Genomic DNA, 24,258 nt, shown 5'->3' with positions numbered 1-24,258 from the left:
TCGGAACTATTTAGAGAGAGAAAGAGTAGAGAAATTGAGAAAGAGATAAGAGAGAGATAAAGAAGAGAAGAAGAAGAGTTTTTTAGTTTGAAGGTCGCCGAAAAATTTTCGCCGTAGAAGATGATGAGGTGGCGAGAGTGATGAGGTGGCAAGAGAGATGAAGTGTAGATGATGAAATGGAGGAGAGAGAGAGAGAGAGAGAGAGAGAGAGAGAGAGAGAGATGAGGTGGTGATTTTAAATTTTTTGTGATATAATTTCATTTTGGCCATAAACTAATTCTAACGTTAAAATTATAATTTGGGAATGAGCCCATATTCAAAAGGGAGCTAATTTTGAATTTATAAAATTGTTTTATAAGAAGGGTCGTTTTGGTAACAAAAATGTTAACCGTTAAAGTTAACTGACAGAGTTAAAAAAGGGGGGCTAAATTTGAATTTATGAAAAATAGGAGGCAAAAAGAAAGTTGGTCACGAAGTAGGGGCCAAAAGGAAAATAACTTTTTTTTTTGAGAAATCGACTACGATATATATATATATATATATTAGTCGTTACGAGGCATTGATACATCATTAAGATGTGATAAACACGATAACCGCCTAAGTTAAACTAATAACTAATATAATAAGAATAGAATGGAAAAACATTGACTGGGACAAACATCATTTTTTAGTAAAGGATATTGTCTAGAAGCCCTTCCCGAAATTTAAAATAGTCATTCTTAAAAATAAAATAACCAATTTAAAGAAAAATATAATTGTGTCCTTAAAAATAAAATAACTAAATTAAGAAAAAAAGAAACAAAATAAATTGCAAAGGTTAAAAAAATAAATTGAATTTTTTTTTTCTCTCTCTAGATAAAATAACTAATTTAAGAAAAAGGAACCAAAAGAAAATAAACAATAAGTATACAAAAAAAAAATTGGTATCCAGAATATAACAATAATAAATATAGTCCACCACCAGGGGCGGAACTACAGCTAGGCCCGAGGGGGCCATGGCCCCCCTCGGCCTAGCCGTAGTAAGTTGCATTGTATTCCTAATTTACTAAGACTAAGTATTAACCATAAAGTAAGGAGACAATAACATTAAGTTTCCATTAGCTCTTTGGTTGGAATGATTGCTTATGACGGTAGTGACCCCAGTTCAAACCAAAGAGATAGCATAAATTTTAAATTACACTCTTAGTTTTTATGGCTTTACTAGGAGTGCTTGGAAATGTTATATATTGGTAATATGAAACTTTTGAATTTAAAAATGATAATTATATTTTTTGTTGAAAACCTCGTATGTTTTTTTTTGTTGAAAACCTCGTATTTATCATCGAGAAATTTAAGTTTGAGAAATAGATCAATCATTCACATTAGTTGGACAATAAAAGAAAATCGTGACTCGTTAAGCAAAAAATTTAATCTCAATTTTTTTTTATTTAGAAGACATTCTCGAGTGATGAAAGTAAAATGAGGTTAAACAAAATCATAATTATTTTAATTGGTGGTACTACTCTTATTTCAAAAAATATATATAAACAACGTCTCTTAGTATAAATGTAAAATTTGAATAAATTGTCAAATAAAACAACTGAGTTCGTATTTACATTGGCCCCCCTTCGTTTTTAGTTCTGCTTCCGTCCCTGTCCACCACTCTTTGGTGCAACGGTTGGACACCACTCTTAAGCCCATGAGGTCGTGGGATCGAGTCTCGACGTAAGCATTTTGGCATCAAGATTTGTAATTTAGGCAATGTATAAAGTAAATAATATAATAAATTTGTCGGGCTTTAGATCTCTTTCATGTTGTCGGGCTTTAGGTCTCTTTCATTATGGTTTAAATTAGGTGGTTATTGTGCTCATCACATCTTCATGATGTATCAATGCCTTGTAACGACTAACGTAGATCTTAGTCGATGTCTCAAACAAAACAAATAATATGTAAAGTTGGGTGACATGTTTGGGGAAAGCGCCTAGAGCAATGCTATGGGGCGCCTATAGAAGCACTAGGTTAAAAATTCGTCACGTTTTATTGATACAATCGTGCCCTAGGGCACGAGAAATACCCTAGTTATTAAAGAGACCTAAAGCCCGACAACACCTACTTTATTTAGTGCCTAAATTACATGAGATAAATCTTAGTAATAAACTATTTTCATCGAAATTCGATCTCAAAATCTCATGAGCTTAAGAAGGATGTCCTACCACTACACTAAAGTATGGTGAACAAAAAGAAAATAACTCTTAAGTTGTAGGAGTTGTTATTGAATGACTACTATACCCTTCTTTTATTTTATTTTTTTGTTAAGAATACCCTTCTTTTATTTGCTAAATAGGAAAATCACAATAAAGGCATTAGGTTACTATAGTCTTTCATTCTACATTTATATATAGTACTAAAGTCAGAATAGTTGATTCACTCTTGTGAGTTGAAAACCTTAATTTGGGTCTGTCACGATATCTAAGAAATGTCACATCAAGTTTCTATTTTCCTAACAAAGAAACTAAAATAGACCAGTAGGAAGAGCAAGAAAGTAAAGAAAGTGGAAAAATATTTTCAATTCAATTAAGCTCTAAGATGAAAGTAAATACGAGGGTTTTTTCAAATGATCTGATAGTTTATGACCAGCTTTCTCAATAGTTTATCAAAAATACACAAATAGTCTCTGTTTTTGTTTTTCCGTCACAAGTCCGTTAATGTTAGATTTTGTATTCACAAATTATCCCTTATTGTTGTCAGATGACGCCTTTCAACCTGTCACTCAAATCTTTTTGAGTCATATTCAACCTCTCAGTTTTCTATACCTTCTTCATATTCCTCTCCATTAATGGCTTTTGAACTCCACCTTTCTCACACTCCATTCATGGTGCTTCTTCATCAACCGCCTCAGTTTACTCTTCAAACCCTTCTCCACATTATCTCTTCTTCTTCTTCAAGTTTCTAAAATAATATGTTTATCAACTAAACTACAAACAAATTCTTGTATTATTCAAGATTTTTAAGTATTTATACCTAGTTCTTTGATGGAGTCCTCGATTCTTCAATTATTTTTTGTTGTTTGAAGAGTTCAGTACCACCGCACCTATGCCACCCCTCTCCCTGCAGGCCGATGTTCGCCCAAGGGGACTATAGCCTTACTCCAAAGATAGCCTTAGAATTTTCTACTAAATCTAAGATTTTGGTAATGAGGTCTATTTTGTATTTAAGATTAGCTTTAAATAGTTACCTTGGATTCTCTTGGCAGTCAAACATAGACAGTTTATATAAGAGTACTCCCATGGATTCTAATTTTCAGTTCTGACAAGAAAAGTTACCCAGACTTAATTACTAGTGGACCTAACCAACTTTATTGGTTCCAATTTAGAACTGGAACTGGTTGTCTTCTTACTAATAAATACCAAGATTCCTTTTCACAGGCTTCTTGTGATACCATTTCACTGTCCAAACAAAGACAACAACAATGGCAAAGAAACCAAATTCTCCAACAAATTTGAATTTTGATTTCAGTTTGAGAAACCATTTTGGATTCATCCTTTGAGTATCTCTAGTTCAAAAAATAAGACCGATAGTCTGTCGGCCACAATCTCAGCTGAATCCTGGATGCCGATTGGGGTATTTGATCGGAATCGTGGTCGAGAAGAGTCTCATTTTCCTTCAAAAAATTGCTACTTATGTGATTTCATTTTATAATATAATTAACCTTCTTATATTTTAGAATATGACAAATGAGTCTAGTCACTCGCAGACTAGTCTCAAGATGTATATCAGACTATTGTAACCTCATCAGAACACTACCAAGACAACTATATGTGGGTTCGTGTCGTTTAGTTTCAATTTCTAATTGTTGTTAACGACAAACCATAAACTTATGTTGAGGTTTATATTGAATCAATAAGTGACAATGTTCTTCGTATTATTTGTTATTCTCATTTTGCTGGTCTACATTTTGTATGGCCCGTTTCTTGTTTATGAGTGACAACTTTCATCGTATTATTTTCATTCGCACTTTTACTAATTACAGTGTTCTTTTATATCTAAATTTGTTTCATTTGTACTAATAATTGTAACTAGATTAGAACCCTAGACTAGAAACTTTGAAGTCAATAAACTAACAGCCAGTGGAATTCTTCAAATCTAAATGATGAAACTACTTTTCTTTCAAAAGGTCCAATCTTTTTTGTATTTTGCGGGTGATTATGAGTTCATTCCATACTTCTAGGATTGCTTACAAATTCACCAACTAAAGAGAAAAGGTGAGGCATGAAAGGTTGAGTCTCTCTGTCTCTGTCTCTGTAGACATGTGTTACTCATGTTGGGATGATTATCGAAAATTTCCACATAATTGTTTATATGTAATTTCTATGTAGCAAAGAGCCAAATATGGACTTGCCATTGTGAAGAAGTTTACATGGTTGGAGCCCTAGATCCAAGGCTGGTTTATGTAAAATTCCTATTCAAGTTTTTGAATTTTGAAGGGGCAGATTTATAGGGCTTAATGATCCAATTGTCTTGATATGATGGATCTTGGACCACCTCTATTTAGGACCACTTCAAACAAATTTTAGAGTTTGTATGAGTATTCTTAAATTTGAACTTTTAACAATATGTCATATATGAACTAACTACTCGTGCATACGTCAGCTCAAAGAAAAGTGGCAAGTACATACATGCTTGAGCTCAATTCAATCGTTATAGTGTGTTTCGAGTGGTCAGACGAGACAACTACCTGAGTGAGAAAGAAACTCCGGCGCTCAACTGAAAGCAACCATGTAATCATATGAAAACAAGTAGGTGGGCAAAAACCTATGGGAACTATAATTGGCAGACCCAATTCACCAAAAAGACTTCCTTAGTTTTGCACTATTTTCACACATAATATACTAGTCCTTCACAATTCACAGGACCCCAAAACCAATCAGAATAGGGTTCCTACCTGGGTATTTTATTGATACAATCAGAGAGTAGTAGAGTTGTTTATCGTGGATCGTCCCCCTCCATCGACTATGCTGACTATTAGGAACTTCTAAAGGCACCCTTATTCTCGCTATACGCGCTCTCCGACAGGCATATTTTGTGGTGTGTTGGGGATTATGGGGGAGTCTATAGAACTTCCCCACTACACAAAATTTAGACTTTGATATAACATTATAGGCATAATACCTTTCCATCTGTTAGACAACAAAGTCACAGAAAAGCATGTCAAGTTTGAGGAGATATACTACTGAGAAAGGAAGATGCTTTATTAGTTGGAAATGACATAAGTATTCGCATTTGGAGTGATCCACGGCTTCCTGACACTTCAAACCAGATAAATCTAACGGAAGCACGCTCTCAATCGGTGGGTGTTTTGGGTCTAGGAGCTCATAGATTAGGAAACACTAGCATAGAGAAGAAACCTAATAGTTACAACAATCCGCAACTAAGTTTCAGCCGAACAAATCAGCAAAATTCCCATCTCTTCAAGAAGATTTGATGATTTGGATTCTTACATAAGAAGATGAGTAAAGGGGCTAAAAGAAGATGGTGTGGCATGTGCTCGATGCAACAACGCCTTTACCCACTAGTGGTGGCTAACGTGCCGTTTCAGACCCACTAGAAAGTAGAATCTACTAAGGTTCACTCAATATTATTGTAATGTTGGATCAAGGTTATATAGAACAAAATTTGATTGATTTTATTGCAGAACCTGCAAAAAAAACCCTCATCAATTAAGGAAGGTAAACCCCAAAAAGGGTGGAAAAGAATTTTCTTTTTGTTTTTCTACATTTTGAATACTCACACCTCAATTACACCTGATCCAAAGTCCAAACCAACCAACAGAAAATCTGCTTCTTTCCCATTATCACCCAGACCTAATTGACTCAAGTACCTGAACAACTTCAGCCATATTTGGTCTTCTTGAAGGATCTTCAGATGTACATATTAACCCTAATTTCATAACCTGAATCAACTCATTCTCAACAAGTCCTTGTAAACTCAGATCGAAGCAATTTGAAGCTTGACCTCTCTCTAACAAACTCCTAACATAATCACATAAAACAATCACCTCAGTTTCGGCCGAACTTTTTTCGACTGGTTTCTTCCCTGTAATTAGTTCTAACAAAATCACTCCAAAGCTATAAACATCACACTTATCACTGAATCTTAAGCTCTGAGAAGCTAATTCTGGTGCAACATAACCAACAACATTATGAAACTTTCTTAAACCATAATTATCTAACATGGGTACCAATTTCACTAACCCATAATCTGATAATTTAGGTTCATATCTTTCATCCAAGAGAATGTTAGTAGATTTAATGTTTAGATGAAGGACCTGTGGTTTACAATCATGGTGAAGATAAGCGAGAGCTTTTGCTGTTCCAAGAGCTATCTGAAATCTCCTAGACCAGTGAAGTTCGTCTCTCCTTCTGATTCTGCCTCTACTTGTACTCGTGCTCGGATCGGGATGAATATATCCATGGAGATGTTGATATAGGTCACTGTTCGAAACAAATTCGGATAAAACTAGTTGCATTGAAGATGACCAGTAATAACCTTGAAAAGCAACAAGATTTGGGTGATTAAGGTTACCCAGTTTTCCTATTTCTTGTTCGAATTCATCTTGATTCTTAATTCTTCCTAAAGTTTCGAGTTTTTTCACTGCAATTGAAATCCCACCTTCGAAACTCGTTTTATAAACTGTACCAATTGAACCACCACCAATCAGGCAGTCTTTATCAAGTAATGCTTTTGTACCTGCTTCCCAATCTTCATATTTTGAAGGTAAACTCTTACTGAAAAGAACAAGTTTACCGATTATGAGATTCGAATCTGTTGAAGCAGGTGGAGTGCTTTCAAGAGCTAAAATCTCGTCAACTTTTCTTCTCGCCCGCGCTCTAATGTTCATGATTGAAATTATACAAACTCCAGTGAAAATAATAGCAGCAGCTACAATGGCTATTATTGAAGAAACACTGAGAACTTTGGTTTTTCGAGTACCATTTTCGGAGCAGGAAGTGTTCAGAGGAGTTCCGCAGAGAGATGGATTGTGCTCGAATGAAGTGAAATCAAAACTTTGAATGACTGAATTGAGAGGAATTGAACCAGAGAGATTGTTGAATGAGAGATTAAAATGAGTTAACAGAGTTAAATTTCCGAGGGAAGAAGGGATAAACCCTGATAAGAAATTTTCTGATAGATCAAAGAATTGAATTCGAAAAAGCTCCCCAAGACTAGATGGAATTTCTCCATTGAGATGGTTGTGATGAAGATCAAGGATCTTCAAGTATGTCATATTGTAAAAAGTCTGAGGAATGTCTCCCTGTAATTCGTTACCCGACAAATCCCTGCAGAAATAACTTAAAATTTCAATGGAATTCAGAGTATAACAGTTGATAATTAGATTGGCAGAGAGATTTTGAACTCACAATTCAAGAAGAAACCTGCATTTGCTTAAATCATCAGAGATTTCACCAGAAAGTTGAAGATTACGCAAATCCAAAATTTGAAGCAATTCAATCTCACTAATCCCTATTGGAATTGTTCCTTCAATCATGTTGTTGCTCAATCTAAGAACAGAAAGCTTCTTCAAATTTCCTATATTAACTGGAATAGACCCATTCAATCTGTTAAACCCCAAATCCAAAACCCTAATATTTCTACAGTTTGTGATACTCAAAGGGATTTCCCCAACCAAATCATTTCCTGAAACATCTAAAATTGCCATCTGATCACTACAAGTCTTCATCTCAGGTATTTCACCATGAAATTTGTTAAATGATGCATTCAAATAACTAAGATTATGAAACTGAAGAACATTAAATGGGGTTAAACCAGTGAAATTATTACTACCCAAATCCAAAAGTTCCAAACTCCTGCACATTAAAATCTGTTCTTGAACATTTCCCTCTAAAGAATTACTTCTAACAGATATATATGAAATACTAGGTAACTCACAAATTTGTGGAGGAAAATTACCAGTAAGATTATTGAAAGAAAAATCAAACCCAATAAGATTCAAGCAATTAGAAATCGATGAAGGAATCAAACCAGTTAGATTGTTATGTGAGAGAGAAACGAACTTAGTTTTGAAGCAACTCTTGAATAAAGCAGATGGAATTTCTTCACTGAAACTATTTCTTGATAAATCTAGCCACCGGAGATTCTGAAAACCACCGATGAAATCAGGAATTTGTCCTGATAAAGCATTACTACTCAAATTCAGCTTCCAAATCGTCCTAATTTCTGCATATTCCGGCGGTATATTTCCCCTAAATCGATTTCCGTACAAGGATAAAGTTCTTAGAGATTTCAATTTGGATAAACTAGGTGATAATATTCCGGCGAGGTTCAAGTTCCAGAGAACGATTTTCTCAACATTTCCGGCAGAATTGCAGAAGATGCCATTGTAATCTTTGCATGGATCTAAATTAGGGTTCCAAGAACTCAATCTGTTAAAAGGATCATCTGAAATGTTTCCTTTGAACTGTAGTAGAATCACTTTCTCTGATTCCTGAGAAAGTGTAGATCTAAGAAATTCAAAGAAAATCAAAAAGAGAATTCTCTTGAATCTTCTCATATTCTATATAGAAAAAGTAATGAATTTAGTAATCTTAATCGGCCGGCATTATGAACACTCTCTAATACTTAAGAAACAACGAAGTTGAATGAAACCCTAGTTCCTCTCAACGGTTAAACAATCTGGAAAACTTAGAGAGAGAAAGTAGGCATAGAGAGACAGAGGTAAAGTTACCAGTGAAGGTGTACATTAGGAGGATGGAGTAATCAGGTGAAGAGAACTTTTATTAATGTCTACTTCTTCAACTACAAATCTCTCACTTTCTCTCTCTAAAAATCCTTCAATCTCTTTCTATGTAAAAACTCTGGAAGCATGTGGTTATGTTTCTGTTTCATCTCTCTATCAAGTAGTACCTACTACTTCATTAATGATGCCCAACAACCAGTACCAAACAATACTAGTAAACGATGACAAAAACGCATTATCAATTTGTAATGTTGCTAAAAATTCTGAATTCTTGGATTTGCTGAACTTTTGTTGAAGAGTTTTCAGAGACAGAAAGAAAGAGGACAAGAAGGAGAATCAAAAAAGTAGAGAGAGAGAGAGAGAGAAATAAATGGTGAGAGACAGATGGACTGAAGCAAAAGGAATATTAATTGATTAATAGTAGTACTCTATTTTTTTCGACAAGGAGGGAAGGTTATTTTTTTGTAAGTTAATAAGAAAATACTGAATGCAATAAGACACGAGTGGGTTCTACTTGGGAGTGCGATCCGTGGTGGTTTGTTTATGGGAAATGATAGAGTGACTTAGAAATTGGTACTTAGAGGGTGACATATTTCCTCATTTAGAAATAAAAGCGGTCCCCACCGTAGTCAAACTTTGAAAAAACCTTGTCTTTTAGTGATTCCACATCAGCTGGGCACTAAAATGCCCAAAAAATTTGGGCTCTCTAGCATCTCCCTTTGTTTATTTCTTTCTTTGTCCCACAATGTAGTACGAGAGAAGGAGGAAGAGAACAGAAATGGTTGGTGTTATTGCCCAATAAAGTAGTGGTTGAACGCCAATGAAAGAAAAACTCTCTAGATTGAAGGTCATGAGGAATAGTTTGTCAACTCTTACTGTCGTAGCTAACATTCCTTGATTGGAGCTGTTACAGTTTAGTCTTCGACTTTAGGGGGTCAAGAATTAGAAGCACGCAGAGAAACAAAAGGAAAACAAACATATCTAGTTATAAATTTTCACTCAACACTTCCAATTTGTTTTTCGTTTCTCTAAGATGATGGCTAATTTTTTAATTAGATATTGAAAAGATTTTTCAGATTCTTGAATTTTATAATTCTAAAGTTCAACTACTGGCCTCCCAACTCTTTTTTTTTTATTTCATTAAAAAAAACTCTTTTTTTTTTGTATCTCACTAAAAAAATTCTCTCTCCTCCATCTCACCACCTCTCTCTGCCACCTCATCGTCCTCGCGGGGAAGGTCGTCGGGCGGCAACCTTCAAACATAAAAAAATAATAATCTCTCTCTTCTTCTTTTTCCTCCCTCTTCATCTCCTGTTCTTCTTTTCTCTCCTCTCTCTTTCTTTAAACACTCTGGCGAGGGGTTTTCTTCCGCCGAAGTTCTGGTTCACCAGATCTAGAAGATTTGCTGAACCAGATTGGACAGACTCAAAGGTATGTTCACAGACCTTCAATGTTCTGTTTGACAGACCTAGATTTGGTTTACCAGATCTTCTAGATCGGTGACCAGACCTCCGGCGAAGGGAAACCCCTTCGAGTGTTTAGAGAGAGAGAGACATGAGATCAAGAAACAAAGAGAGAACATGAGAGGAAGGGTGAGAACATGAGAGAGAAGAAGAAGAAAGAAGATTTATTGTTATTTTTTTTAATGCTTGAAGTCGCTGGCCGGGAAATTGGTCGGCCGACGACCTTCGTTAGTGAAGACAATGAGGTGGCAGAGAGAGGTGACGAGATGGAGGAAAGAAAGAGGTGATGACTAGTTAACAGACTTTTAACGGTAACTGAAAAAGAGGGTCTTCTGGGTATTTTTGATAAAGTAGGGGACTACGCGAAAAGCTGGTCATAAAGTAGGGGGCCTTTTAGGAACCCTTACTTAACGTAATGTTGGCATTTGAAATTGAAAAGACCCTTTTTATGACATGAATTCTTTTGGGTGAAATCCATTTTGGCCCCTTAAAGATGACCAACTGACCAAAATGGTCCCCTAAAGATGATCAGTTTTTAATTTGGTCTCCTTTTTCCGTCCTTTGCTCCGTTAGATTTTAGTGAGCTGGCATTTTCTTGGCACATTTACCTCTGCCTACATCCACGCATATCTTTAATGTCTGACCGCAAATCCAAAGAGTAATTGTGATTGTCAAATTAAGTTACTTTTCAATTTTCAAAAGTCACATCAAATCATCTCTATCTTCCTTCCTTCCCTTCAACCACTAAGTGTACGCCCCCCAAAAAATCTTCATTAAAACAACCAGAAACGTTAATATATGGTTCCTATGAAAGAATATGGGTTCAATAATGGGAGATTATAAAAGAGTACAATAGTTATTTCCACCCATTCAAATGTCTGATGTCAAGTCAGATTTCATAATTAAATTGAAAATGAAAGAGAAAAGAAACACACCAACAAAGACTGAAATAAAAAAGAACAAATAGATGAAAAAATATGAGAGGAGAGAGAAGTTAACTTTCCAAGCAAAAGTTTTTCCTTCACATTATTTTCAGTAGTATATACTCTTTTGTGGGAAAAGGGTTGGAGAAACATGAGAAACTAGATTGGTTTGCTGATAAACTTATCGTGGAGAACGGGATTGGTTTGCTAATGAACTTATCTCAGAGAAACTAGATTGGTTTGCCGATGAACTTATCTTGGAGCACCAGAGGAGGAGTTGCAGAATAGCTTTCACGATTGCTTTCAAACAATCTACTCCAAAACCAACTTAATTAACAACCTCATAACAAAGAAAACAGATACCAAAAAAGAAAGGTTAGTAAAATCTCACTTTTCAGTTCTGATTATGAGTTCATTTCTTTCCTTTTTCTTATTTGGTTGAAGGAAGAGGGAAGGAAGATACAACTGAGTTGATGTGAAGGTAGAAAGAGGAAAAACCAAATTTTGAAAATTGAAAGTAAATTGATTTAAAAAATCATAATGACTCTTGGGACGACAAATATTTTCAGCTGCCAAAAAGATACGGACAAGGGTATTATAGGTAAGAAAATCCAAATCATTAACGACTGGCTGCATAAATGACAGAAAAATGAAAAAGAGGTCAAATTGGAAGTTGGTCATCTTTAAGGGGTCATTTTGGTGAACTGGTCATCTTTAAGGGGCCAAAATGGAATTAACCCAATTTTTTTTCACAAAATGCCAAGGTATAAAGGATATCTTGAGAAAAACGTCTATAATTTCAATTAATTATCAAAATATCCACCTACCTTCCCTCCTCTCAAATGTGGACTTAGTAGTCTAGTTTGTGTTGTCAACTATTGCTCAAATGCTTAGGACATAACAATTGGTAGTTAAATGGAGAGAGACCAAAATTTGAGAGACATGATTTTGCTACCTAAGCTAATAAAATCATAATTATAGCATTTCTATTTAAGTATCTTCATGCTTAAGGTACCATAATTTGTTCAAATATAAGAGCACAAACTCGAAGGTTCATACTCAATAGCATAGTATCTACTTTCTCTAGAAGACTAGAACTTACATACAAAATTATACTATGTTCCTGCAAAGGCTACACAATTATATTCAAGATAGTAACCCCATGAGCAACTCAGTGAGATCATACAAGTAAAACATAATTATACTTCGCAAAATTTGCCTACTCAGACCAAATGTATGAAGACGAAGTACAGTTGGGTCGATGCATTGTGCTAGAAACTTGGCATTTTCGACGTAAAAGTTATGATCGTAGGAGTTTAAACACATTGATGTAGTTCGCGTAACTCTTTGAAAATGAAGACGATCAAAAGATTAATTTTTATGAGAAGATTTTCTCATAGTTCAAATTATTATACTTAAAATCAAAATATGGGAGAAATATAAACTCGGAATTATTTCAAAATATTGTTCAAAATTTGTGAAAACCGAAAGACAGAGAGAAATACAAATATGAAATTTAACACATTTACGAAATTCTATTTTAGTGGGTCACAAGGTTATGGTAGTTTTTTTCCCTCAAAAAAAAAAAGGTTATAGTAGTTTTTTATAAGTGGTCTTAGTACAATCTTTAGGGGTGGTATTTGGGTCTTTGTCGCTCTCGAAAGCTAGATCAAGAGGTGAGGTATTTATCCCAAATCTCCCTCTCACATGAACCATTTTAACTTTGACAAATATTTTTTTTTTTTTTTGTTGAACTACTTTGACAAAATATTGAGTTGAGAATTGTTATTTCGTCCACACAAATACTATTATTGAGTGGTCTTAAGTCTCTAGCACCAAAAGCCATATCAAAAATTAGGGTTTCTCTTGCACTTACAAACTTATATATTAACTATCCTAACAACTACAAACAGAAGTTATTATTAGTGAAGGAGCAAAATAAAATAAAACTTAATACTCCCACTCATAAAGTAAATGGAAAGAAGTGCATTCCAATAACCAAAACCAAATCAAAAGTGTTTCAACAAAAAAAAACCAAATCAAAAGTGAATCAAGAAAGCCTGTGCTCTCCCACCAAATTAGTTTAATTTTCTAGAGCAAAGGATTCTTAATTTATAAAAATCTAGGCTCATTCAAATTAAATTATTAGTAATTATCATATTCTCGTCATGTCCTGTCCCATCCTCATCCCACGAGACTGTAAAATAATTTATTGAAAATAATCTATTGATCTCATAATCAAGCACCCAAGATTGCCAAGACATCCATCCCCTCCAAATTCATCATATCTAGTATTTTCTTCGATAAACAAAAAAAGAAATAGATAGAGAGGCGGCTCATTGGGTGATAATGGTGGGATTGTTAGTTAGCACCAACGACCATCAGTCCTTTCATTGTGTAAGGTATCTATTAGACTATAAGAATCAGATGGATCGAGATCCAAAGATATATAAGACTTAAGCGAAGTCGGGCGTGTTTACAATTCAAAAAAGAAAGTCGGGGGTGTGTTTTGTGGAACATGGGGTGCAACTAGTTCATGTGAAATGAAAACTATATAAGAAAAGAAGGGAAGTTCTATAGGCGCTTCCCTTTATTAGTTTTGGCACCCTCTTGCAAGCAAATTTTGGAGGGGAGTTCTATACAAGTATAAATGGATGTGAAAAGTCTTATTTGTTGAACTTCAGACTAGGTCAGGACGAATCTCTTCCAAGTTCGGAAGCACAGAAAAAATCGCAGAAATGGTTTGTTTAAACTCTCATTGCGTCAATTCGTCGAACACCTTAACTACTAGTTTCTTCTGATCATTGATTGATTCATCCCGTTTTTGTTGCAGTCAGTTACTTTGCATACCAATCTCGGTGATATCAAGTGCGAGATCGCTTGCGACGAAGTCCCAAAAACCTCTGAGGTTCGTCTCTCTCTCTCTCTCTCTCTCTCTCTCTGAGAAAATTAGGGTTTCGCTTATCTGATTATGTATAACTTATTAAAAATGAAACTGGAAAGTGTGAAACTTGTGTCGTTTTTGTATTATTTGTTATTTGAAAAAAAAAAAATGTTCAAAACTAGGGTTTTACAAGCTCTTTTGAATTCAGTTATGCATTGATTGATATGCATGTCCATATAGAAAACTAATGCTTATTGCTTATACATTCTTCTAGTAGGAATTAAAAAAAACTCTTAATTTATAAGTGAATGAACACCATTATGGACTATGGAGAGCTTGCTTATGACATTGTCACCTCTGATATTTGTCGACTAGAAATCTAACAAGTTTACCACAAATTACGTTTCTAAATAGTGTTTGGTGCAAGGAATGAAATTTAGGTAGACATGGAATGATGGAAACATAAATATTTCAGTCATTTCGACCGAAATATTTCGAAATTTATTTCCTTCACAAGGCATTGTTAAGAGAAACTTGGTTAAATTTCGGGGTCCGATGGAAATTTCGGCGGGAATGGAAATGAAAATATTTTGGCCATTTCAACCGAAATATTTTGTAATTTTTCCTTGGTTTTGTGTGCATTATTGAATCAGGAATGCCATTACTGGCGGAATAGATGGAATCCCAAACCCACATCAGAGGATTGTTATTCCTAATAATCGCTACCTTTTGCACGCGCCAAAAATTGCCTAAAATATTAGCCTTCCTTTTAGTGTCTCACAAACCTATCATTTGTCCCACAAAACACTCCAGTTGGTACAACAATGACACAAATTGACTATCCCATACTTTGTTGATTCAAAATTTGGTCCTTCTGGATGGTTAAATTGTATGTGATCTGCTTAATTCTGTTGAAGAATCTGTTTTGACTATTATCTAATCAGCTTTGGTCTACATCGTATTTGTGTTTAACTTCTCTATTTCAAGACCTTTTTCAGCCTTTAATGACTTTCATGGTTGGAACTTGCTCGGACATTCACATCCTCTTTTGTTTTTTACATTATATATCTCATGTAGTTTGGTAAGACGCCAGGAAAGATGATAATATTCACTCGATCCAATTTTGTTGCAGAACTTCTTGGCCTTGTGTGCTAGTGGCTATTACGATGGTACCATATTCCATCGAAATATCAAAGGTTTTATGATCCAAGGAGGAGATCCTACAGGCACAGGCAAAGGTGGGACCAGTATATGGGGTAAAAAGTTCAATGATGAGATACGAGATTCACTTAAGGTACTGCGGTTTTAAACTTATTCCTGAGATTTAGTTTCGAGAATGTTAAGCCTGATTCTAGGTATTTGGTTTAATTCTCTTGGACTTCCCGACCTTTCAATTAAGGTATTATCGCAGAATTTTGAATTGAGTTCCATTTGAGGGTCCTACTCGTCACCTTAGGTTCATACAATGTATGTGGGAGTCAACCATCTGTCGATTTAAGAAATACCAAAAAACAACAACGCCTTCTTTCATTCGAATTAGAGTTTAAGATAGTATACGTATTCTGTGTACTGTCTAAACCTGACTTGTCTTAGTGTAATTTGTCTAAGCTTGATTGACCCACATCCAATTCAACCTGATTTGACATTAGGGAGAACAAAATAGTAATCTCAATTGAGTCTGATATATCCATAAATTCATACTTCGAAGTTCGAATAAGCCTGATTGAAATTGGTTTAAAAGCTCTGAGTAGATAAACTGTGTCGTATTTAATGAGCGAGAAGCTGAGAAGAAAGGTCAAAATCTAACACGGGTAGAGTATAAAATCATTTCATATTTGAAATTGAAACAAAAATAAACACTACGCAGGACATGTTTCTGCATTGTCTAATTTGATTTCTCAAGTGCAAATCTTATTTGTGTGTCTGCCCGTAAAAACGCTTCGATTTTCTTGCTGCAGCATAATGCGAGGGGGATACTTGCAATGGCCAACAGTGGGCCCAATACAAACGGAAGCCAGTTTTTCATTACTTATGCAAAGCAACCACATCTTAACGGATTGTACACCATTTTTGGCAGAGTAATTCATGGGTTTGAAGTCCTCGATATCATGGAGAAGGTATGCCATGAATCAATAAACATATTCCCTTCTCCTCATTTTGATCTTTGGTATAAACTTCATGTCAATTGCTATTTTGAAATGGTCAAACACTGTTTCCTTACTACTTCATTTGTTAATATCGTTACTCATGTTGATTGTTAACCTAATTTGATGAATGTTGGGTTATCCAGACTCAGACAGGAGCAGGCGACCGACCACTTGCAGAGATCCGGCTGAATCGTGTAACAATCCATGCGAACCCTCTTGCCGGCTAGTCTTATTTCTTGACTCCATTGAACAACTTTTAAGCTTCTCATGTTTCAGACTTGTTATGATTCTAACTGTAGTATGAAAATCATGTAATCTCTGTAAAGTTATATTACTCAGTTTGGTACATGAGAAGATTGGGTGAGACAATTGATTTTGTGGATTAGAAAGGTGGTAAAGTCGTTTTCTTATTCACTTCGGCTTTCGCTCTGTATCTCCCCGCACCACGCCTTCTCGCTTAAACATGTCTCTGTCTTCTCCCACACTCTCAATCTCCATATATTTCTCTCCATAAAATCGTAAGAAGACCGTCTTTCTCTCTCTCAATCTTATGTAGTACAATCAGGGGCACAACCAAGTTTTGACTGCTCTCCCCATATCAGTTCGATCTACTTTCGGGTTTAACTAACAAAGCCAGACCCTGTTTCCTTTTCTAACTTATAATTCAAAATTTTAGAATTTTTTTTTTTTTTAGAAACTTTTAATTCAATATCTGTTGAGTTGTCCAAGACTCCAAGTGGTTGACTGCTGTCCCCATATCAGTTCGGTTTCCTTCCCTAACTTTTAATTCAAAACTTTTAGAAACACAAAATCCCACATTAATAGAAACTTTCCTAAAACCCTTACTTTCCAAAAACTAATCACCAAACTCTATAAAACAGAGAATTTGTTGATCTTTTCAAGTATCAAACTTTCAACTCTCATTTGTTCTTCGTTCAGTGCTGAGTTCTTCTCAAGCTTTTGGTTCTGGTTAGTGATTCTTAAACATCTGTGTTCATCCCAGTTCCCCAATCTTTATCAAATTTCTTTTACTTGTGACTGAAGAAGAAGAAGAAGACGATCAAGACACGAAATTAGATACTTGTAATCATCATTGTGTTTGATTTCTAATTTTGATTAAGAATTAGGGTTTTGATTGTAAGCTGATAGATTCTATCGGTTTTTTTATTTTTCTGAAGCAATTCTTGTTCGTACATTGTTCAGATAAACTGTGAAAGATAAATAATGGCTGTGTGTTACAAGTTTAAAAGTGCAAAAAATTATGATTCAATACCAATTGTTGGTTATTACATATCTGTTGCAAATTTGAAAGACCTAATTGTTGAATCCAAACATCTAGATAAGGGAAGAGATTATGACCTAATCATCACCCATGCCCAGACTAACGAAGAATACCGCTATGATGATAATATACCGAGAAACACTAGTGTTTTAGTTCGTCGGATTCCTGGTGTGCCTTGTAAGCCCATTGTCTGTGAACCAAAAGTGAAACCTAAAATTGAAGATGCTCAGCCACGAGATAGCGATATCACTACTGTTACGAAATATCCAGGAGAGGCGGAATGGGAAGAGTTTGTTAAGGAGTTTTTTGAAGATCAGCAAGTTCCGTCCACCCAATCTACTGTTCCGGGTCCTGATGATTCTCTTCTTAACAAAGATGATGAAGATAGCAAGATTAAAGCTTTGGTAGAAACTTCTGCCTTGAATTCGGGTGCTGCTGTTAGAAGTTTTGGAAAGTTTATGGGCGAAAAATTGATTGCTGGTCGAAGTTACGGATATGGTGGCCTTACTTGCAAGACACCTCCAGAAGGCTATGTCTGTCACAGATGCAAAACCCCTGGGCATTACATCCAACACTGCCCTACTAATGGTGATGCTAGTTACGATATAAAAAGAGTGAAGCCTCCGACTGGTATTCCAAAGTCGATGTTAATGGCGAACCCGGATGGCTCGTATTCATTACCAAGTGGTGAAGTTGCTGTTTTGAAACCAAATGAGGATGCCTTCGATAAGGAAATGGAAGGTTTAACTTGCTCTAGAATTACTGTCGATATTCCTTCAGAACTTTGCTGCCCATTATGCAGTGAAGTAATGAAAGATGCTGTTTTTACCAAAAAATGTTGTTTCCGGAGTTTTTGCGACAAATGTATAAGAGACCATATAATCTCGAAATCAATGTGTTTTTGCCGCGCTACAAATATACTTGCAGATGACCTCATCCCTAATATGACAGTTAGAAGCACCATCAACAGCATTCTAGAATCAAGTAGCAAGGGTAGTACGACAAATTCAGGAAGCTCTCTTAAAATTCAAGGTACTACGGAGTCTGCTCATAGTTCACTTCCTAAAGCACCATCACCTACTACCCTTTCTGCCACTTCTGAGACAGAGAAAGAGATAACGACAGTACCTATTGAAGGCCAGACTGCAATAACTGTTAATGGATTTGAGCCTAAACAAGAGGCGGCGGAACCAAACGAACGGAGTCGTGCCTCGCCAGTTGAAGAGAAAGTGCAACAGAAGCTACCTGCTAGTGAGCCAGGAATAAAAAGGAAACCTGACTTCTTGCCCGCAGACGACCTTATATGGGGGACATCTATGGCTGCCAATACTTATATGATGCCTTCTTCCTCTTCAGCATATCATCCATACTGGGGTGGCGCACAACTTGGGATGGATGGATATATGTCTCATTTTAATGGTGGAACGCCTTATGTCCCTGGTCCGTATGATAATCATCTTGGTGGGTTTCTACCTCAAACCCCCTTTGGATGTCAAGAATATGCCTTGGCAGCTTTTCCACCTCTGAGTGCATCATCTGCGAGTGGTATGGGTCCGAACCAAGTATTACCTCATCTTATGAGTAATGAGGAGTCCAAGGAAAGAAAATCAGACCTTAAGAGGAAGCGTGAATCTGGAAGGCGTGACAAGAGCAAGGAATACTATGAAGATCACAAGTTTAGTAGGGGAGCAGAGAGCAGGAGTGAAGACGTTTCTTACACGAATTCCAAACACATGGATAGACGCATCAATTCTCAAGGATCCGACTCTTGTGCCATTGACGAGCGTCGCCACCATCACCAAGCCAGGTCAGAGAGGTTCGCTGGTGGAGCACAGAGAAGAGCTTATTACCACGAACTGAGTGATAATGGTGATGATGACAGTGAGAAGAACTTCAAGAGAAAGCACTCTTCGTACAATAATTCTACACGAGTTGGTGTCTACGCCAATGAGAAGGGAAACCAGAGTGCCTCACGAGAGGATCGAAAGGATTTCTCCAGCAGCAGAGGATACAAGCAGGATTATGGAAGTTGTAAAACATGGGGAAGAGAACAACAAACTGTTTTAGTATAAGATAGAAGTTTTGATACTCAGATCGATTACTCACGATTTAATCTCTCTCTGTAATTTGTATTGAAAAGGCATTGCTGAATGAATTTATTTTTTTCCATATCTCTCTAAAAATATCATTTCCTTTTCAAGAACACAGATATCAAATCAAGTAAAGATGAATTCAATAAGCAAAAACAAGACCAGAATTTATAGTTTCAATTAATTATGATTACTTCAGTTTACATTCTTATTGTTTTTAAATTTTTGTAATCGTTTCTAGTTTCCATTAGTTGTTACTAAGGATATCAAATAATAGAATTCATTATTTTCTTTGTTCAATTATCTAGTTTAAACATTGAAGTTGAATCAGACAACAAAAAATTCACAAACTTGTAGTCAAACGTAAAAGACAAACAAACATGGAATCAACCACTCTAACACATTCAGTTCCAAAAGAAAATAGCACTTGATTCATAATAATGTTAGTCAGAACCATATTTCATTACACAACAAGGATTTTTGTTCTTTTATACTATTGAATTACATTACTAAATTGTGAAAAACCGCAAAATACAAGTTGTGGTTTCCAACTTCTTAGCCTCATCAAGGTCATTCATTTTATCGTCAATGCCTGGGTCATAAAATACCAACGGATCGAGGGATACTGCTTGCACACATGATAGTACAAATATCTTATTCCACTTCTAAAGGAATGGTCCTTGAGGCTAGAACTCTTCTCCCACATTTAGACTATGTCGTTGTCGATTCACTTTGTTGTCCGGAGCTCACTGATTTTCTTTTTTTTTTCGGACATTGCTACTCAGACTCCCAAAGTACAGAAGAAGTCAAGAAAGTAGGCACTTTGAGAGTCTGGGTTTTATTCAACTTTACCAAAATAAAAGGGGTTTACAATTTTTTTACTTCTAGTGCCTACTTTCTTGACTTCTTCTGTACTTTGACCTAGAACCTCTTGAATCGAGTTCATCACTTTTGACCCAGAATAAACTCTAAACTCCAATCCTGAAACCTTACCAAATTAAAAAATAACACATGAATAGCGTGATGGATTAAGCATTAAACTAATAGAGTTGAAAGAAATTCCAATCTCTAAACATGAAACAAAATGATTTTTGCCTACGGTAAACTGATTGAATTTGAATTTTTCTTTTGTTTGGTTCATTTAAAACTAACAATTTTAAGTAAATTTGTTCTAAACCAAAAGGTAAAAATCTGTTAAGTTTGAAAACTTTTAAGTAAATTTTTGCCTATGGTTTTGGAGGCCATTTCATAATGTTATACTAATATGGTTGGCCAAACTTTTTGGTTGGTCATAAAATTGGGTATAAATTCAAATTAATCCTTTCATATTAGGGCTTAACTAGATTAATTTTAGGGCTCTGTCTAGATTGTGTTTTCCCGCCAAAGACCATGGATCTTTTTGTAATCAAATTTGCTCTCCCCATGTTATAAAGTCATTTCCTCTTTTAACTTCTAATCCAAAATTTTAGAAACTCAAAATTCCACATAGAATAACAATTTCCTAAAACCCTTATTTGTACAATATTTAGTAACACCAAATCCTACTACAGTAAGGAAACTAATCACCAAACCCCTATATAGGTTGGTCTTCCCAAGTATTAAACTTTGAAGTGTCAAGAACTCCAAAATCCTATCAAGGAAAGATGAATTCAATAAGCAAGGACCAGAGCAAGAATTCTTGTAGTAGTAATGAAGAGCCTCAACTTTGCGTTAATGGGTGTGGGTTTTATGGTTCTGAATCAACCATGAATTTCTGTTCTAAGTGCTATAAAGACCATTGTTCTTCACAAGAACCACAATTACAGAATTCCTTTGAAAAACTCAAAATCAAAGAAGAACCAGTATGTGTTACTACTAATTTGGGATCATTAGATGGCAAAATTGATAAAAACAGGTGTGCTTGTTGTAGGAAAAAAGTCGGACTTTTGGGATTTACATGTCGATGCGGATACAATTTCTGTTTGGTGCACCGTTACCCGGAGAAACATAGTTGTAGTTTTGATTTTAAAAGAATGGGCCGCGAGGCAATTGCAGAGGCTAATCCATTGATCAAAAGAGACAAAATTGAGAGAGTTTAATTAGATATGGTTAATTTAGTTTACAATCGTATAATTGTTTAAGTTTTTTTGAATTCTTTTTAGTTTTACAAGTTGTTACCCGAAAGATGGAGTAATAGAATTCATTATTTCTTTCGCTTTTATTTTACTCTTGAAAGAGATAATGCACACTACACTCACTAAGTGTTAGTAAAATATAATAAACATCGTCAATTTTACTGTCAGTTGTAGTCTCTATTTTTCTCTTCCACTTCATCTTCTTATTCTTCTTTCCAAAAATCCCACGGGCTATTAGATAGGTTTTATAAAGTCAAAACATTGATGTTGTTAGAGCAAAAGATAATATCAACTTTAAAAGTTTTACCATGAGCAAAAGATAATATTCAAAAAAAAAAACAACTTATAAGTTTGAACATAAAAGCTCAAAAGGAAGATGCCTACAAACTTTGAATCTTTGGTACTTCCCTGATGTTTCACCACTCTTTAAAATTGTTCCTTTTTGTCAACAGTTGGTACTTGGTAGCCTAAGTGGTTCCAAGGTGTTGACATAAACTCCAGAAATCCCTGGAGGTCCCAGGTTCTCCACCCAGAAAGGGTGGAATATTTGGTTATTTAAATTGGGATTATGTAGGTATTCATAAAGTTGTTGGGCTTCAGGTCATTGTCTTTGTTGGGCTATAAGTCTGGTGTTGTTAATGGTTAAGTGGGCAGTTATCGAGCTTATCACATCTATGATGTATCAAATGCCAAATATCACGACGTACGTAGATCGTAGTCGTCTTCCAAAAAAAAAATTGTTCCTTTTTAAGTCAGGTTTGAAGTCTGACTAATTTTTAGTCTACTTTAGTAAGATGATTCAAACAAATCTGATTCCTACCCTGTGCATTTAACTGAAATCATTCCACTTCAATAAAATTTAATTTAAATCTATTTTGGCCCTCAAAAAATGACCACCTCACCAAAACGACCTCTAAAAAGTGAACAACTTCTAAAATATAAGATTAATAATTGGTCGTTTACCCTTAATTTCAGAAGCATTCACCTCTCTACTTGTCACTCTTTTTCTTTGTCGAAGTACGGTTGCCAATACTCAGTCGATCACCTGCTGACGACGACCCTTCAGCAATTTTTTTTTTTTCTCTTCCTTCACCTCCTTCCATAACTAACGCCACCGTCTTGCCACCACCACCATCGAGTGTGCTAAGGTTTTTTTTAAAGAAAGAGAGGAAAAGAGAATGATGGTGGTGGTCAGACAATGTTGGTAGTGATAGTGGAAAGAAAGGAAAGGAAGAGCAGACTGGTAAAGCGGTGTTGACCGACGACTATACTCTGCCGAAAAAAAGATAGATAAGAGAAGTACTTATGAAAATAAAGGCATAAAAGTGAAGTAAAAAAATCACCTATTAAAGTTAACTATTATATATTGATAAAAATTTATAAACCAAAGCCATTTTGGAAGTTGATCATCATTAGGGATCTGTTTTGGTGAGTTGGTCATCTTTATGGGTCATCTTTAGGGGTCAAAAACATTAACACATAATCTTAAGCTGGGGTAACAGCCCAGCCGGTCAAGCCAAAAAAGATTACAATTTTGACAATTACTGACCCAAACCTCTACGAGATTCGGAGGGCATGATAAATTCCTCATCCACAGTTGGGTTTTCTTTCATACCTTGTTGTCGTAATCTTTCATATGCGATATAAATGGAAAGAAAATATGGAGCGTTAATTTTGATTAAAGGAATTCTCATAAAAAAAATGATTAAAGGAACCATAATTTTGAAGGCCAAATTGAAACAGAGCCAAAATTTTCAGTTGGTCACAAATAGGGTTGTAGATAGTAGCTTATTGGATCAGATATATGATCACAAATAGGGGTGTAAACAGTAGTTTATTGGATCAGATATGCATATATCTGATCCGATGTTCGATAATCATGCGACGGATATTATATTGATATCTGACTCTGATAGTATTAACGAATATCAAATATTATTATTAAGTTTTAACTATTAAATCTAATTTTTTTTTTTTTTTTTTTTTTTTTTTTTTTTTTTTTTTTGATGAAGAAAAAAAAACTATTAAATCTAAATAATAAATCTTCATCAAAAAAAAAAAAATATTAAATCTAAATAATAAATTTCAATCACCCATTTTTATATATTATTATTATTATTAAAATTTAAATTTTTATATATTTCCTTATCAGAGGATATCTACCGGATCGAATATTGATGTATCTGAAGTCTTATCCAATAAGCAGATATCTGAATTCGTAATCGAAATAAGAAATTTCAGGTTTTTAAAGAAAAATATCGAATACAGATCGAATGTCGAATATTCACAATATTTAGATATCTATCGACAGACTTAACATAAATTGGAGGGCCAAATTTCACATAACACATTCATAAAAGACCTTAACCATATCAATTTTAGACTCTCTAAAGATCGTGTTTTCCCGCCAAATGAATTTGTTCTCATTGTCCAAATTTCCATAACCAACAATTGTTCTCCCCATATTATAACTGGAAAAGAATCAGGCCGTTATACTTTCAAAGAACGTGGACTTCATTAACAAAGTAGGACCAGGTTTCCATTTCTAACTTTTTTTTTTTTTTTTTTTGTTGAAAGTTCCATTTCTAACTTTTAATTCAAAATTTTAGAAACTCAAAATC

General features: G+C 35.1%; 3 protein-coding genes across 3 annotated transcripts; 2 read left to right on the top strand and 1 right to left on the bottom strand.

The window, feature by feature from the left end:
• Nucleotides 1–5,639: 5,639 nt before the first annotated feature.
• Nucleotides 5,640–9,179, bottom strand: LOC147552581 (putative LRR receptor-like serine/threonine-protein kinase At1g12460). The gene is made up of 2 exons (XM_086664811.1): nt 7,398–9,179; nt 5,640–7,316 (listed from the first exon to the last, which is right to left on the bottom strand). The coding sequence occupies exons 1-2, from the start codon at nt 8,546–8,548 to the stop codon at nt 5,831–5,833; spliced, it is 2,637 nt and encodes an 878-aa protein (XP_086520937.1). The 5' UTR covers nt 8,549–9,179; the 3' UTR covers nt 5,640–5,830.
• A 4,558-nt stretch (nt 9,180–13,737) lies between these two features.
• LOC147552580 (Cyclophilin-like peptidyl-prolyl cis-trans isomerase family protein) lies at nt 13,738–16,565 on the top strand. Its single transcript, XM_086671228.1, has 5 exons — nt 13,738–13,861; nt 13,954–14,028; nt 15,137–15,298; nt 15,963–16,121; nt 16,295–16,565. Exons 1-5 carry the CDS (start codon nt 13,859–13,861, stop codon nt 16,376–16,378), a joined length of 483 nt encoding a protein of 160 aa, XP_086527354.1. The 5' UTR covers nt 13,738–13,858; the 3' UTR covers nt 16,379–16,565.
• Nucleotides 16,566–17,338: 773 nt separating this feature from the next.
• On the top strand, nt 17,339–19,505 carry LOC147552579 (E3 ubiquitin ligase PARAQUAT TOLERANCE 3-like). Its single transcript, XM_086668644.1, has one exon. It carries the CDS (start codon nt 17,376–17,378, stop codon nt 19,503–19,505), a length of 2,130 nt encoding a protein of 709 aa, XP_086524770.1. The 5' UTR covers nt 17,339–17,375.
• The last annotated feature ends 4,753 nt before the right edge of the window (nt 19,506–24,258 follow it).

The sequence above is a fragment of the Eschscholzia californica genome, unplaced genomic scaffold (assembly GCF_041429995.1).
Source record: "Eschscholzia californica isolate CP2 unplaced genomic scaffold, dmEscCali1.0.p SCAF_3, whole genome shotgun sequence".
NCBI classification, from domain to species: domain Eukaryota; kingdom Viridiplantae; phylum Streptophyta; class Magnoliopsida; order Ranunculales; family Papaveraceae; genus Eschscholzia; species Eschscholzia californica.
Note: the sequence above shows the minus strand (reverse complement) of the source record. Positions and strands in the feature narration are given on the sequence as shown.

Coding starts and splice junctions, on each gene's coding strand:
- LOC147552579 (XM_086668644.1), top strand. CDS start 17,376: ATGGCTGTGTGTTACAAGTTTAAAAGTGCAAAAAATTATGATTCAATA.
- LOC147552580 (XM_086671228.1), top strand. Junction 15,299..15,962: donor AGATACGAGATTCACTTAAG/GTACTGCGGTTT, acceptor TTCTTGCTGCAG/CATAATGCGAGGGGGATACT. Junction 16,122..16,294: donor TCCTCGATATCATGGAGAAG/GTATGCCATGAA, acceptor TGGGTTATCCAG/ACTCAGACAGGAGCAGGCGA.
- LOC147552581 (XM_086664811.1), bottom strand. CDS start 8,548: ATGAGAAGATTCAAGAGAATTCTCTTTTTGATTTTCTTTGAATTTCTT. Junction 7,317..7,397: donor TGCAGGTTTCTTCTTGAATT/GTGAGTTCAAAA, acceptor TTATTTCTGCAG/GGATTTGTCGGGTAACGAAT.